Source organism: Echiichthys vipera (genome assembly GCF_963691815.1).
Source record: "Echiichthys vipera genome assembly, chromosome: 15".
Classification (NCBI taxonomy): Eukaryota; Metazoa; Chordata; class Actinopteri; order Perciformes; family Trachinidae; genus Echiichthys; species Echiichthys vipera.
Genome location: NC_139840.1, coordinates 3,790,037 through 3,807,561, shown reverse-complemented (window position 1 = coordinate 3,807,561; position 17,525 = coordinate 3,790,037). Strand labels below are relative to the sequence as shown.

The window sequence follows — 17,525 nt, the reverse complement described above, 5'->3', positions numbered from 1 at the left end:
CTTGCTCTCTCTAAATCCTAAAATTCCACTTTTGCGTTTGTTTTCTCCTCGGTCGGTTTACATATCACACACAGTATTTAATGTCTAACTTCCTCCAGTGTCTCCCCCTCTCTCCTGGCTGAGCCTCTCCGTTTATCCTCCTCTCTGTTTCAGCTCAATTCACTTCAGTTCAGGATGTTTTACTGGCACACTGCGGTCACGTTAAACTGCCAAAAGTGTTATACAACAGCAGCAGATATGACAACACACCTCTGGGTGTAAAGAAATGGAAACCAGAACAATAAACTGTAAGAAGGGGTAAGCATATAAACAGTATTATAAATCCTGAGAAACAGTGGGTGTGACTTTCAATAAACATCTATTTCTTTTACTTTTCCTGTACGCCTGAACTACACATCACTAATGTACGTGTTCCTGACATGCACAGTTTGGTCCCGTGAACTGGCTCTGAACCTGCATTTGTTTAAGGACGCACTCACACTGTCGTTCTGTCCCGGGCCAAAACCGTTTTTTCAGCTAAAGCCTAGTACCTTTAAGCAGTGTGAGTGCACCCGCTCCGTGCATAACAGCCGACAGCCGGGCCGTCCATGGCACGCTTGAAAGAGGTGGGCTTTAGCGGAGCCATTTGCACATGTACGAGCACGAGCGTGCGCACGTGTACGAGCACGAGCACGAGCACGAGCCCTACGGCGGTAGCGGTATGTGCGCCTGTTCAGACATAGAAAATAGAAGGACGGACCATGCGCAGACATTTAACAACAACAACAATGGCGGCGAAAGGTTCACGTTGGTGTGATGCGGAGGTGGAGTGTTTACTGCAGATTTGGTCGATGAAAAGATTCAAAAACAGTCGACAAGACGCACAAAAACTCTGAGGTCTACGGAAAGATTTGTAAACGAAGCCACACACACGCGATCAATGCGTGTGACGTGTTACGGCGTGATGACGTATGGACAGCAAGAAGCATTGGCCGAGGTCCTGGCAGTGTGAGTACAAACGGGGCTGGGGCGCGGGGGGAGAGGGAGGGGGGACAAGTACCCTAAAGCCCGGGGCGCGGTGCGGAAGGACAGTGTGAGTGCGCCCTAATTGAATACAATTAGAGTGACACTTTGGTGCTCAAGGGTCTTCAGTGAAGAAATGTCAAAACAGGTTTGCATTTCTTGCAGCAGGTAAAGGAATGCAGCATTTTATATCCCCCAGAAATGGTAAACATTCAACATAACAGAGATTATATATTATATTTGACCTATTTAAACCAAGTCAGTCCTGCATTACATTTAGATATTTCATATGACTTCATTGAGCTCTGTTGAGGATAGTAACAGGATCCTAATATCTACTGCTCGCTCTGTACATTTCACTACATGTTTTGCTTTTTGCGGAACTTCGACACCATGAAAACTCCTGTGACGCAGATTTCTATCTTCCATCTTACACCTGGGACAAAACAACCGGCATCCGGCATGTTTCGACAACGTCAGAGCGGAGTCTTTATCTCCCGCTTGGCCATGTTGGATCCAGATCGGCTCCAGTTGCATGTTGTGATGATAACAGAGAGCCCAGGCTTAAGTGCTGCTTAATAGCTTCCATATACAATACTGGGCTGGATATGTGTGTGTGTGTGTGTGTGTGTGTATGTGTGTGTGTGTGTGTGTGTGTCTGTGAGGTTGCAGCTCTAAGCTAAGTGCACCTGTGCGAATGAGAGCGGTGTAATGAACATTAACAGAAGCTTTAACAGGACTAATGTTGACATGTGCAGGTCTCATTGCAGCTGTTCAGGTTTCATCTGCAGACGAGACCAGAGAGAGTGGAGGGGAAACGTCTCTGTTACTGTGTGTGCACGAGGTTTCAACTATTGCACACTGTTTAAACACTTCACAAAGGTCCGGTTCCACTTTTTATCAGCTCTTCTGGATGATCAGACCTCTGCTTGGGTTGAAGGTGGGCGGGGCTTTGATAAGAATTTGATGGGAATGTATCATAAATGTCCATCTACCGCTAAAAATGATAAAGGTTTACTTTGAATAGCAGTGCAATTTATTGAAAAGTTGGAATAAATGACTTCTCTGCAATTCTCAAAATGTGCAGAGTCATGTCGTATGTTTGACACGGTTATTAAAAATGACTTGGTGGGCTTTAGTAAAGCACGTTTGCACATGTACGAGCACGAGCGTGCGCACGTGTACGAGCATGAGGCCTACGGCGGTTCTGACGTAATATCCTGTGCGCCTGTTGGGACATAGAAAAAAGAAGGAGGGACCATGCGCGGACATTTAAAAACAATGGCGGTGAAAGGTTCACGTTGGTGTGATGCGGAGGTGGAGTGTTTACTGCAGATTTGGTCGATGAAAAGATTCAAAAACAGTCGACAAGACGCACAAAAACTCAGAGGTCTACGGAAAGATCTGGAAACAAAGAGACGCATGACGATGACGTCAATCAATGCGTGTGCGGGGGGAGAGGGAGGGGGGTCAAGTACCCGAAAACACGGGGCAGGGGACGGATGGACAGTGTGAGTGTGCCCTTAGTGTAGATTTTAAGATTCAAATATTACTTTCAAATAATCTATTTTTAGCTTTTGTATCGATCTTTTTATCCATGTAAAACCATTTTAACATTAATAAATACACTAAACCCACTTACTTAGATTTATACCAGATATTAATGTTTTGTGATGTGGTTGATTTCTTCTGATGGATTATGTGCAGCTGGAAAAATGTCATATTTCCTGCCTTTGGAATATCCTGAAACCATTTAGAAATCCACTACTCGACATTAAAAGGAAAACAAACGTGCAGTCCACCACCTGAAATCCAAACATGTCCTGGTCCTGAAAGTAGCCAGGCCCATTCCCCTTAAAAATGGTTTTCCCCACAAAATGACACAACCTCTGATTGACAAAGTGAAACCTTGTTAGATTCATTAAATCTCTGCAACCCTCTGAACACTCTCAGTGAAACCATCCTGTGAGACGTGACATCCCTCCGTCAAAACAAGAAAAACAACCGCGCTGTAATTTCTAAACGTGCAACTTATTATAACTTCAGTAAAACCGTGAAAAAAGACAAGCTTGTAATTCACACTGAGTGGGGAGAAAAAGGAGTTCTGCGGTGATTAAAACTCACACCCTTCCGGCTGAGATACACAATAAAACACACACACGCAAACACACACGCACACGCACGTGCACTGGCATTGTGCCAGTCCTGACTTAGTCTCCAGCCGAGTGAGAAATGAAGCTTAAAATAAATATGGAAGAGGGACAAGAATACGGAGAACAGAGACTCTGGGGGTAGCAGACACATGTGGGACCCTTACTGAACCTTTTTCCATACAAGTATGATCGTCTGTTCATGTTCATGTGTGGAGGCGTGTGGATCGCTGGTTTGAGAGGCGGTGAGTGTGATGTGATGATTACACTGACAGGAAACAAAGGAGGACAACATGTGTCCATTTTTAAACATTGAGTAATGGCCATGTGTCGGGTCACCGAGGGTTTGTTTTGGCCGGTAACCAAGAATCTTGAGGTGATGTGATGAAACCAAGCTACTCTGTGATGTTTTCAATCCAAAGGAAAGAGGCAACAGATGTCCGACTCTCACGAAAGGATCAGTTCACTGGGATGCCACAATATATATAACGTATAAAACCACCCCAGGACCTTTTTCGGCAAATACACTCATCAAATAAGCCATTGAGAAAAATAAATTCCAGTATCAAATTTTTATCCAGTAGAGTCGCTAACAGCCAAGAAGAGCTAACAGTGATTAGCTCTGGGAAGAACGGTGAAGGCATTAAAACGTCTTTTAACATAAAATAACCGCAAACCTCTGCAGCAGCATGAGAAGAGTCCCTACACATAAAACAAAGCACCAATGGGCTCCTTCCTTTGGGACTGACTTTGGTAATCCACTTGAATGGATTTTACTATGAGAGGAGCTGGTACAGGGGCCAGTAGGTAAGTCTTTGAGGACGCACTCACACTGTCCTTCCGCACCGGGCCAAAACAGGTTTTTCAGCTAAAGCCTAGTGCGTTTGACCAGTGTGAGTGCACCCACTCCGCGCATAACTGCGGCCAGCTGGCCGTCCACAGCCCATCTGAGAGAGGTGGGCTTTTGTAGAGCGCGTTTGCACATGTACGAGCACGAGCGTTCACACGTGTACAAGCACGAGCACGAGGCCTACGGCGGTTCTGATGTAATTTATGTGCGCCTGATCGGACATAGAAAATAGAAGGACGCGGACATTTAACAACAACAACAATGTCGGCGAAAGGTTCACGTTGGTGTGTTGCGGAGGTGGAGTGTTTACTGCAGATTTGGTCGATGAAAAGATTCAAAAACAGTCAAGAAGACGCACAAAAACTCCGAGGTCTATGGAAAGATTTGGAAACAAAGCCACGCATCGCCATGACGTCAATCAATGCGTGTGATGTGTTACGGCGTGATGATGTATGGACAGCAAGAAGCATTTGCGCGAGGCCCAGGTAGTGTGAGTACAAACGGGCCTGGGGCGCGGGGGGAGAGGGAGGGGGGACAAGTACCCTAAAGCCAAGGGCGCGGTGCGAAAGGACAGTGTGAGTGCGCCCTAACTACGCTGTTGGTGCTTTGTTTTATGTGTAGTGACTCTTCTCATGCTACTGCAGAGGTTTGCTGTTATTTTCAGCAACATTAGTGGTTAAAAAAGACATTTCAATGTGTTCAATCTACTGCCCCGAGCTAATCACTGTTAGCACTCTATTGACTAAATAGTGACTGTGCGGGATTTCTCCGTCAACTTGTTACACGAAAAAAAACTGTCTCGATGGCTTATTTGATGTGTATGACCCAGACAGATGAATTTGATATCGGACACTTTAGAAGGAAAAAGACACACAAGCTTTTCTTTTGGTCCTGGACATAAAACACATCAGTCTACTTCATATTGAAAACAGAGGGTTCAGCACGTACTCATAGATCTGGAGTTACATCAGGGTAACTACTACTGTACATTCGCTCGTTCTGTAGATATCCAAAATCATCCCCCACTGCTCATTTAAGGTGCTTTTGGTGAATATAAGGCTAGAATGTCGGCTCATTTTACAGCTTTTCCTCTCAACACTTCAGGTGAGTGGCACGGCTCTCGCACACAAAACAAACCAGCGCACACACCTCTTTATCAGGACATCGTAGATATCCTAGCTTCTAAAATGATCACGGTTATGACACAATGATGTTATGTAACCGCGGATATGGAAAAATCGGTTAAGCCCGACATCCTTACAGCTCGACCGAATGACCAAAGCTCTCCCCGGTTCCCTCTAAAGGCGCACTCACACTGTCCTTCTGGCCGGGGCCAAAACCGGTTTTTCAGCTAAAGCCTAGTACCTTTAAGCAGTGTGAGTGCACCCGTTCCGCGCATAACTGCGGCCTTGAAAGAGGTGGGCTTTAGCGGAGCCGTTTGCACATGTACGAGCACGAGCGTGCGCACGTGTACGAGCACGAGCCCTACGGTGGTAGCGTTATGTCCGCCTGTTCGGACATGTAAATAGAAGGAGGGACCATGCGCGGACATTTAACAACAACAACAATGGCGGTGAAAGGTTCACGTTGGTGTGATGCGGAGGTGGAGTGTCTACTGCAGATTTGGTCGATGAAAAGATTCAAAATCAGTCGACAAGACGCACAAAAACTCTGAGCTCTGTGGAAAGATTTGTAAACAAAGCCACACACGCATCAATGCGTGTAACGTGTTACGGCGTGATGGCATATGGACAGGGCCCAGGCAGTGTGAGTACAAACGGGGCTGGGGCGCGGGGGGAGAGGGAGGGGGGAAAAGTACCCTAAAGCCCTGGTCGCGGTGCGGAAGGACAGTGTGAGTGTGCCCTAAGTCTCAGTCTGTCGGTATCACCAGTTTGTTCTTTTTACTCACCCGGTCTCCAGGTTTGACGAGTGGTTCCTGTTTGGTTCCCAGTTTGTGCAGCAGGTTATAGGCCACCTTGACACTCCTGGACCACAGTTTTCCTAAAGGCAGATTACGAGAATTATTACAACGAAACTAAAGAAAGCAAACAGGGAATTAACAGGAAAGCACAGTGTTCTGTGTAGAAATGACAGATGAACGCTAACCGGTGTCCTGTGAGAACAAAATGTCTTTGTTGGACTATTTTTCCTCATGATGGTGGAACAAAGAATGACATCACGACACACCATGTGCAAGAAATTACTGCACTGACAGACGTCGTTAAAACACATTATTTCACCTCGTGGATAGACTGGTATGGAGATAACACAGATTCATAACATCCAGCGAACCAAACCTGCCCCATGACTTAATTGGATCCATGTACAGTGATACTTTACACGCAGAGACACAACCACAGCACATCAGAGGAAGTCACACAGCAGCCCACAACAGCGATCAAAGGTTTTGGTAACTTGAAGAATGTATTTAGCTTTAATTGCACTCGTGCAGCTTTAGGCAATATAAACCCGTTACCTCTTTTTAAAAAGAAACAAGCCCAAAATTTAAAAAGCAACAATTATTTTTACATTACAGACGCTGTTTTACAAAATAACTGTGGCTTTAAATATCACCCTGTATATATAACACTATCTAATCTTTCTGATCATCTCATCTCATCTTCATCCGCTTATCCGAGGTCAGGTCGCAGGGGCAGCAGCCTTAGCAGGGGACCCCAAACTTCCCTCTCCCGGGCCACATTAACCAGCTCTAACTGGGGGATCCTGAGGCGTTCCCAGGCCAGTGTGGAGATCTAATCTCTCCACCTGGTCCTGGGTCTTCCCCGAGGCCTCCTCCTAGCTGGACGTGCCTGGAACACCTCCCTAGGAAGGCGCCCAGGGGGCATCCTTACTAGATGCCCGAACCACCTCAACTGGCTCCTTTCTTTCTTTCTGATCAGTTTCAGTTTAACCGCGAGGTACAGTCGGCTACGTTCATTAATGCCCTAACTCAACAGTTTCAGTTTCCATCCTTTACAGGTTTTTTTTTTCCTAATTCAGAGTGGCAGACGCAGATTTTATGCATGAGCGATCGAGCGTGAATCCCTCATTGTTTTTCCACTCGAAATGAGTTTTTTCTGATGTTTGTCGGCGCTAATGAAATGAAGAGAAGGAGAGCTTCAGAGTCCCGAGAGGAGAAAAGACAGCGAGGAGGGGAAAAACAACATGAATGGCAAAGAGAGAAAGAAAAGAGGAGCAGTGACTCTCAGTGAGTTCATAAAAAGTGCAATTTAAAGAGAGAACTGAAGTAATGAATTCAGAATTAAGGGTCACAAAAAATAACAATTTGTGTCTTCCAGGAGTATGAAGTGGATTTTTCATTTCGACATTATTGCGCGGAGAGCTCAGAGAGCAGTAACTGCCTCTGTAAGTGCTTACAGCTTTGGACTGTTTGGTGGAGAACGCCTGGCAGCTGCGATGGTTACAATCAGTCGTGAGGTCTGTTTGGATCTATTATGTAACGGTAAAAGACTATTTGAGAAAGAATATTTGGTGATTTTGGTCACTCAATATTTCAACATGTACAACGCTTCTTCGGTTTTCTTTAAAGACCTGTGCTTGTTTGCTCGGAGAAGCTGTTTTTAATAGCTTGGGTCATAAAGATCGCCTCATATGGTTACAGTGTGTTTCCATCTTCAGTCTGACGTTGCTGCACTCTAACGGATTTCCATGGGGGAGGATAATTCGCTTTCTCCTAAGCAATCACAAGAGAATGCAGTTTAGCACTACGCTAACTTGAATGGGGATAAACTAATTATTCTTCTATACATCCCAAATGTAATTGGACCAAATTCATCAAATTATGATAGAGAAATTCGGTCATTTCCCCGGAGGTTGGGATGCTCGTGTGATCGGCGTGGGCTGTCTAGTTAAACGCACATCCTGACAGTGGTGTTAGTCCCTCCCATGTTGCTGATTTGCCCGTTTTTAGTCCCCCAGGGGTGCTCAGTGGCTCAGCTGTTCCACAGTTGTCAGAGGAATCAGTGAACTTGATGGAGTTGATTCAAAGATCTGGACCCGGGTAACAGAAAGATGGAAAGCTGGCACACTATCTTACCATATAAAGTTGTTTAGGTGATGGTGTTAGCAAAGTGCAGACTGGAGTTGTGTTTGTGTCCAACATTGACTCTCCTGTCAGCTTTGTTTTTGGACTCTACCAACCTCTGAAAGAAATAGCTGCCTAAATGCTCCACTGTGTCCACAAGCCTCCATAACACATTCTCCTTTGAGTTTGATGTTTCAGAGAAGATTCTGCTGTTCCCCCAGGTGTATCTGTGCACCGTGGGACTGGACGTGCTCAACTTACACTAGATCAAACAGAGTTCAGATGTTTTAACTCAAACCATCCTTACTGGCTGATTTTGTTTTTAATGCAGTGGTGTTTTACAATGCTTACAAACTTGTGACCCTTGGAAAGTCTGCACATGTCCATGAGTAATGTTCCCTTCTTAGATGACTTCATTACAAGCCACAACAGTGACGCTAGTATTGTGTTCACCCTTGGCGATCACATCGCAACAGTGTAAGATACAGTCATGAAACTTTACAGCTGTGTATTTGACATGAAAATGACGACTGAGTGTGAAGATTGGTGTGATCCAAGCCAGCGCGCCGTAAGTAAAGGGGCCTTCACATGATAAGCGTTTTGCACTGGGCTCACCTCGAGGTTGGGCGCAGAGACCCAGTAAACGGCTAAATCAACGTTCGGATTAAAACAACCGTTGGTAAACTGCCTCTTCACAAACCTGGTGTGACTGTTTATGAACATCCAAGCATTACTTTTTCTTCCGAGATCGAGATACGACTTTAATGTAACTTTAAATAGTTTGTGAAACTCAGACACGCTTTTCCTCCGTCTTTCTAGCCGGCTTGATGTCGCTCTCTGGTTGCCTAGGAAACCTAGATGTCACACTCAAAGCTTCTATCTCATTGGTTGCGCTTTTGAAAGGTCAGCGGCAACAAGGTCAACGTTCAACTGACTTGAACTTCAAGCACAGCGGCAGAGAGGCAAATCTGAGCGGTACGCGCAGCTACACCATAGGTATGCACGGCTACACCATAGGCAAAATAAATGGAACGGCCTGCGTAAAGCGCCTTTACCGCGTATCATGCGTAGGGGCCTTAAGGGGGTGGGAAGTAAGGAGGGAGCCATTGCCACACCACTTTACACCCCTGGCCTAATTTGTGTTGTGGCTGCTGTGATCCCATCACGAGATTTTCTCTAGTTTCAATAGTTTTTAAAAGTCTAAAGAGCTAAAACTCTGCAGTATTTCAGGAACATAAAAAAGCAAAGATTGGAAGAAGAAAAACACCGTTAATGTAGCATGTGCCTTATTACGTCTCTCATAGACTCGCATTTCCAAACTCCACAGTGCTGTGTCAGTGTCGGAGGAAAGTCTAGCCGCACAAGTTCTGGGATAGGGGAAGAAACACTCTGGGTTCTTTGTATTTCTGTATTGTGTCGGGTGGTGCTAAGTCCTGGATGCAGCGATTCCTTTCATAACTGCACTGTACATCTGAGAAGCCAGACTGCGTACTTATCCCATGACCCCTCAGATTAATCTACAACACCTTGATGTTGTCCCTGACACCCAGGTTATGAACCACGCTCTGCCTGTTGCTGATGCCATTGCTCCCTCCATTAAAAAATAAATAAAGTGATTTTATGCTGATCATGTAGAATCAGGTCATGGTAAATAGGACAGTCATGAGTCATTGTCCCAATGATTTTCATCTGAACAGTGTTATTCTCTAACTGACATCCATGAAAAGCAGGAAACACATGTTTTCTGTGGGTGTAGAAACTACTGCAGTGACCTTGGATCCGTTTTGAAATGAGGATGCCTTCTTCAAGGTGTTTTGGGGGCGGCAGTATCTCAGTCCATAGGTGACTTGGCTGGGAACCGGAGGGTCGCTGTGTGGACCATGAATGGAGCGTGGACTGGTGGCTGGAGAGGTGCCAGTTGTTGAGCAAGGCACCAAACCCCCAACTGCTCGGGGCGCCGGTCACTGGCAGCCCCCTCGCTCTAACATCTCTCCATTAGCTGCATGTATATAGGTCCTGTCTGTGCATGTGTGTGTGTATTTCGGGCCTGTGTGTGTGTAAAACGAAAAAGATAGAGTGAAAATTTAATTTCCCCATTGCGGGACGAATAAAGGAATTCTTCTTCTTCTTCTTCTTCTTTCAGCAGTAATAGTGAGCAACCTGGAGGTGACAACCAGCCATCCTCCAGCTGATCAACAATCAGAAGTGAGGCTTCCTGCTGGCATGTTAGGAAGGATCCCTCCTGCTGAAGTGCAAATCAGAGAGCCACAGATGGAATCAGTGTTTCTCTGGAGAGCCTGGGTCTGGTTCTTTTAGGATGACATTACTCATCCAACCCATGAAAGGCTCATCCAGCAGCCTTTTATCCTCTGAAACAGAGGGGAGGGCAAGTGAGGCTGCCCAGTCGTCTTGTTTAATTTCATTGGAAAGGGCACTTTTGTTCTGAAATCAGATATTTGTCCCTTGAGAGAAGCGGCCACTCTCAGAAAACGACTCCAAGAACGAAACCGAGACAAAAGTGGTTCCTTCCGAGACACAGTGGGTCAAATACTGAGCCCCTGTTCGAGAGAAAGATAACATCAAATATCTGCACTCAAACAGTATTTCAGACAGTGATGGGTTTCCGCTGATTCTTACGTACAGATAGATACGTACAGCCTTTTAAGAAATGCACCGTTTTAGCCTCTCAGTTCAAAACAACTTGAACTTTTTAGCCAAACATTGAAGAAAAGAGATTTGATGATCACCGTCATTGAAATGATGTTATTTTAAACAATTGTACTGATGTTTTGTGGTATGTCACGTATTGTAACGTGTACCACCTACACCATTATGTTTCATACTGTATTGTAACCAACCATAATGCAACTCTCTGCATTGTATTGCTTTGTATCATATTGTGCCATATCATCATCATCATATATTTATTATGTTATGTTACTGTACTATATTGTAAAATGCGGTGTTGTGTTACGACGTATCGTACTATATCATACAGTCTTGTATTGCACTGTAGCATATCATATCGTACGGTGTCATATCATATGATGAAAATGACAGATTATATCAGAATTAACTGATGATTGTTGAACCTAAGTGAACGTGGAGTATCATTTAAAGTTGTAAAGCTATTTGAGATAGCTTGTTTCTAACGGCCTCGTCCATAAGATTTGAGATGTAGATGTAACTGCAGGCAAGCCTGTTCTCTCAGAGCCTCCATCTTGTCATGTTCATGGTCACTTTGTGTGTTGACAGTTATATTAAATCCATACACACACACATGTTCCTATTACACTTATGTCCTTACTACAAGCCTGACTCTTTGAAACTTATTCTCTTTTGAGACGGATGGCACCATCATCTTCAGCCTCTTATCCGGGGTCGGGTCGCAGGGGCAGCAGCTTTAGCAGGGGACCCCAAACTTCCCTTTCCCGGGCCACATTAACCAGCTCTAACTGGGGGATCCTGAGGCGTTCCCAGGCCAGTGTGGAAATCTAATCTCTCCACCTGGTCCTGGGTCTTCCCCGAGGCCTCCTCCCAGCTGGACGTGCCTGGAACACCTCCCTAGGGAGGCGCCCAGGGTTCATCCTTACCAGATGATCCTGAACCACCTCAACTGACTCCTTTCAACGAAAAGGAGCAGCGGCTCTACTCCGAGTTCCTCACGGATGCTGAACTTCTCACCCTCTCTCTAAGGGAGACTCCAGCCCCCCTCCTGAGAAAACCCATTTCAGCCGCTTGTACCCGCAACCTCGTTCTTTCAGTTCTGACCCAGCTTTCATGACCACAGGTGAGGGTAGGAACCAAGATTGACCGGTAGATCAAGAGCTTTGCCCTCCGGCTCACATCACCTTCAGGTGGAGCTGGAGCCCAGCACAACAGCGCTACGCCACTGGTCAAGATGCTGTAGCTGAAGTGGAGTAATGTGACTCCTATAGGAAGTGAAATTAAATATACATTATATTACCAATAGTTTTTAAGTAAAGCCGCTCCTAAGTTATGGAGGGATTCAAACATAATTTGAAGTTTACGGAAAACACTCCAAAAAAAGCAAAAGTACACACAAAGAATAATCAAAGAAAGAGATCAAAAACAACTTGCAGAGAAAGTTTGTGTCCTCCACATGCAGCATGGAAATCAAAATGTCTTTATCAATGATTGGATTTGCTGATAAATAACATTAGCCGTGCTGTTTACACAGGATCAAAGCTCCCTGAGCCAGTCTGGGCTCATCGGAAACTTTTTTACGAACATGCACAGAAATATTTTTTTCTCCTGCCAGTTATGTGAGGTTGTCTACAGCGTGGCGAGGGTTGAGTTTGAGGACAGCGGGAGAATTCGGTATCATGAATTCTCTCTGTTCTCCGGAGGACGACTCGACAGGAAGAAACAAAATAAGTTTGTCCTTGTCGAATGACATCAAAGGGAAAGACACGACAGGAATGAGAGATAAAGAAAGATAGAGATTTAGATTCAGCACTGCACACACCACACACACACACGCGCACACACACACACACACACACACACTCTCACCATGTTGTTGTCTCTCTGGTGGTAGACTCCTGAGTGCTGGCTGAAGACATTTCACAGTCTGGTGAGCACATATCACCTCATCATCTGCTGCAAGCTCACTCGTCACAAAGCAGTTTGTTCACTTGCACACACACACACACACACACACACACACACACGCTCACACACACACACACACACGCTCGCACACACACACACACACACACACACACACACACACTGTATACCTATTTAAGGAAACTTGATGTGCTTGGGATAAAGTTAAGCCTGGTTTATGATTGTGTGTGTGAGTTTATTGTGAGGTGCAAATGTGCATGAATGCCAACAACCACCAACTAAAATAGGAAGCAGTTCAAAGTTAAAGGTTTTTATTTATCACCTTGAACCTTGAAGTACTTTACACGTACGGCACTTCAAATAAAACTCTTGCGAAGAATTTCTACTTTTCCTGCGCGAGGTTTCGGAGGAAAATATTGTGCTTTGTGCTGCATTTATCTGCAGCTGAAGATACAACAGTTACAGTAAGCTACAGTTTACAGCTATGAATCGCATTTTACAGTAATCAACACTCACTGACACATACATTTATGCATTTTCCAGCTCTTTAGCTTACTCAGAAAAAGACAACATTCCCCCGGGGGCCTGACCAATGTGGGCTTGACCACTGCTACTGCAGATTTTACAGCAGAAGTGGATTTTTGTGCTGGAATGAAAAGAGACGTTTTCCATGTGGATAGTGCACCAACATGAGTTTTAAAGGTACTAAAGCTAAAGGTGATAACTTTATTAAAGAACATCTCATCTCATCTTCAGCCTCTTATCCGGGGTCGGGTCGCGGGGGCAGCAGCTTTAGCAGGGGACCCCAAACTTCCCTTTCCCGGGCCACATTAACCAGCTCTAACTGGGGGATCCTGAGGCGTTCCCAGGCCAGTGTGGAGATATAATCTCTCCACCTGGTCCTGGGTCTTCCCCGAGGCCTCCTCCCAGCTGGACGTGCCTGGAACACCTCCCTAGGGAGGCGCCCAGGGGACATCCTTACGAGATTATTATACGTTCTACATGCAATGTTTGACATCATCAACCAATCCTAGAAATGAACAATTGAAAAATAAAGCTAAATAAACATGAGGTTCAGTGATAGGCAACTGCTGACCATTTCAATTAAAAATGGTGATAGGCCGATATCAACTGATAATGTCGGCCGACCAATATATCAGTTATATCAGTTATAATATTACAGGCCCACGCCTCAAGCTAGGCATACGCTAAGTTAGCCAGCCTACCTCCATGTAGCGTGTACCCCATGCTGTTAATCGACGAGTGAAGACACCGACGCATTCACATGGAATCTGGTGCACGCGCACTGACGAGCACTCGATGAGAGGGAGCGGAGGACTTCGTGGTAGAGGGGGAGGGGCGTTGACTGAAAATGTACTCTTCCCTTTCCTCTCTACTCTCTGTTCTTCTTTATTTCCTTTATTTTCTCCTGTTCCCCTTCCTCCCTCTCACTCCCTCTGCTTTCCCCCTTTACATCCCACCTGGTTTCCTTCTTGTCTTTCATTCCTTCTGTGTTCCTTATGCTGTTCCAATCCACATTCTCCTTTTTCTCTTTCCTCGTCTTTTGTTTTTCTTCTTCTTCTCAAAGCTGGAGATGTAGGGCTTTCACAAAACAGCTATCCCTCTTGTGTGAAGAAGAGTATTAAACACCACAGCCGGCTCCAGCCCAACAGCTTTGGCAAATCCAGTAAATGGACGTCTGATTTGAGATGACGGCCATCTTTCTACTCCTCCTCACTGTCAGTACTTGACATATTTACTTCTGTTTTAGTAGTTTCAAGTTAAATTTGAGAGTACTTCTTTGAGCTCTGAACCTAAAAATGTGAGTCAGAGTTCATGTGTGATGTATGTATGAGCGTTTGCATGCCCTCTTGGTGTCCAAGGTCCGTCTCTAAATTCATGAGGTCCTGAGGGGAGCAGCTCTGCCCGCCGTGGCTAAATCTCTTCACGCCCTCTGGACCCAAAGCCATTTGGTCTGCTGCTGTTTGGGGAGATGAATAACTCAGGTCTGCAGCCTTCAGCTACTGAACAAAAGATTTGCTTCTGATTTGAATGTAGACTTAAACTGTGGCACTGAAGCAGGGGTCAGGCTGCGATGTGATTCGGTTGCGGAGTGTGTTCAGGGAGGCGGGACGATGCTCGGGCGGCGAATTGATGTATGTTTAGGATCATTTCTTATTTCTTTTCACCATTCTGTGTGCTGGTCTCCTCACTGCTAAAGGGTGTGTTCTTTTGTAAAAATAGATTTCTTCTTCTTTTTCGTTGCCTCTGTAGTCGTTTATAGTTCAATGTCAGATTCACCTGGTGATAGCACCGATACCCAATAGACAGATGCGTCTCCACCGACGTAAATAACCACAGTTGTGTTCACACTTCTCAGTTGATTGTGGCGAGCAGATTGTCTGCCAGGTTCCTCGGCTGTTATTAGAGCACAGAGCAACACGGAGCAGGATTTAGGAAGGTCTATATGGAAGAAATGGTCCGAAAAAGGTTCTCTTGTCCTTTTCAGCAGGATAGCTAGCCGTGACCATTAATATATTTAGAGAACTGGATAAAGAGTTCGAGGCAGAGCCCGGTTCATTCCTAGGAAAGCTGCTCAGCGGCACATGAAGCCAGAAAAAGTCGATATCCACGTCTGAAAAAATACCCGGATGATCGGCTCTACTTCCGTCATACTGTCTCACTGTTGGGCCCATAGAGCAGGTACACTACAGACTTCTCCCTGCTGAGCCAGCTACTTTCAGTTAAGCGTTGCGTCGAACTTGAATGGAGATTAAGGGCGAATTCACACTGTCCTTCCGCACCGCGCCCCGGGCTTTAGGGTACTTGTCCCCCCTCCCTCTCCCCCCGCGCCCCAGCCCCGCTTGTACTCACACTACCTGGGCCTCGCGCAAATGCTTCTTGCTGTCCATACGCCGTAACACGTCATCACGCATTGATTGACGTCATCATGATGCGTCGCTTTGTTTCCAAATCTTTCCATAGACCTCAGAGTTTTTGTGCGTCTTGTCGACTGTTTTTGAATCTTTTCATCCAAATCTGCAGTAAACACTCCACCTCCGCATCACACCAACGTGAACCTTTCACCGCCGTGGTTGCTGTTGTTAAATGTCCGCGCATGGTCCCTCCTTCTATTTTCTGTGTCCGAACAGGCGCACATAAATGACGTCAGAACCACCGTAGGCCTCGAGGTCGTACACGTGCGCATACTCGTGCTCGTACATGTGCAAACGCGCTCTACAAAAGCCCACCTCTCTCAGACGGGCCGTGGACGGCTAGCTGGCCACAGTTACGCGCGGAGCAGTTGCACTCACACTGGTCAAACGCACTAGACTTGCTGAAAAAACCTGTTTTGGCCCGGTGCGGAAGGACAGTGTGAGTGCGCCCTAAATGATTTCATCAAGCAGCTGTTGTAGACTTTCAAAACATTATCGGACCAAATTAATCAAATTCCTAAGTACACAAATCTTTTCTGCGGGGTCAGGACGTCTCTTTTGCCGTGTAAGTCAATGGGAAAAAGTCTTTTTGGGCCTGATTACGTGACTGACACAGAAGCTGTAATCCCGCCGTGTGATCACTATTTCATATTGGCTTCAAAGTTTGAAGTTTCTAAGAAGTCAGTGTATGCAGGTTGGGTTGAGGTAGGTTTTATACAGTAAGAGCCCATTTTAGATCAGGTCCACACCATCCCAAACAGTTGCTATGGTTTCCTTAGCCATCGTAGCCCTGATGTGTAATTTTGGCGAAGGGCACGTCAGCCCATGATGTAGCTATGAAGGCTTCCTTCAGTGGCTCTGCTGCTCTGCTGTGGCCCCACACAGATGCTTTAATATATCTTTAATCTCCATAAACGAAGAAAAGAGACTACACCATCAGTTATTAGCATTAGTTTCAAAACATTGCATTTTGGGATCCAAACTAGGGTCTGAAATGAGTCCAGAGAAGAGCAAAAACAGCTCAAATAATCAAACATGTAACTGAGGCCAGAACTTCTGTAAATACAAGTAAATGTCTGAATCATAAAGTAAGGAGTCGGCATAAAAGTTTTAAAAATAACATAAGTAGGACCAAAGTCACTCAGGGTATATCCTCAAAAAAAGGATTCATTTAAAAGCATATTTGGAAAAAAATTCATTTGGTTTAAATTTATATATATATAAACTATCCCTCCTGTAGCAGAGCAGCTTTCTTAAAAGCTTCTTTTTCACACGTTGCTAATGTGCTTAGCGCCTTTGTCTGGCTGCCGTTAGAGGAGATATGTTCACGCAGCGGGTGTTAAACATTGTTTGGTGTTTCGGTTAATCAGCTTGTGAGAGTCACCGTATGTGCTGAAAAAACAGGAAGTCATTCAGAGCAAACCCTGCTGGTTCCAAACTGCACCATAGCAATGTACTGACGGGTATGTTGGAAGAACTGATGAACTATGGTTGATTATGGGTGCAGGGAGGTCATGTGAAGGTATCGTGCATAGAGTTCAACTTCAACAAAAAACACTGGAAACATTCATTACTGGCTGTTAAATGATGGTCACTGATCAGTGATGGGGTTCAAAGTTTTGACCCATAATATTTTTATATTGAAACTAACTATTAAATCACACACACGCACACACACACACGCGCACACGCACACGCACACGCACACGCACAGTCTGAAAGCATCTGGTCAGATCTGTAAAAACCTAATTTTATCGAAATGTTGGCAAATGTATGAAGCTAAAGTTATTGTATGGCTGCTGGCGTCAGGTTAAGTAAGTTTCTTAAGTTAAAAATAGAGATTTTGAAGAATATTATCATATTTATCCAAAAAAAAAACTACTGGGTATTTAACAAGAAAATCCCTGAGAGAAAAATTGAAAAAGGATATTTGACAACTGAGCTGAAAC

General features: G+C 45.1%; 1 protein-coding gene across 4 annotated transcripts in view; it reads right to left on the bottom strand.

Annotated features, from left to right (window-relative positions):
• LOC310957502 (disco-interacting protein 2 homolog C) overlaps positions 1–17,525 on the bottom strand; it is a 225,167-nt gene that overhangs the window by 57,782 nt on the left and 149,860 nt on the right. For all 4 annotated transcript variants that reach the window (XM_083928083.1, XM_083928085.1, XM_083928084.1 and 1 more), the window contains exon 9: positions 5,912–6,003. In XM_083928083.1, the coding sequence (XP_083784209.1) occupies positions 5,912–6,003 (92 nt within the window). The remainder of the gene's footprint in view (positions 1–5,911; positions 6,004–17,525) is intronic.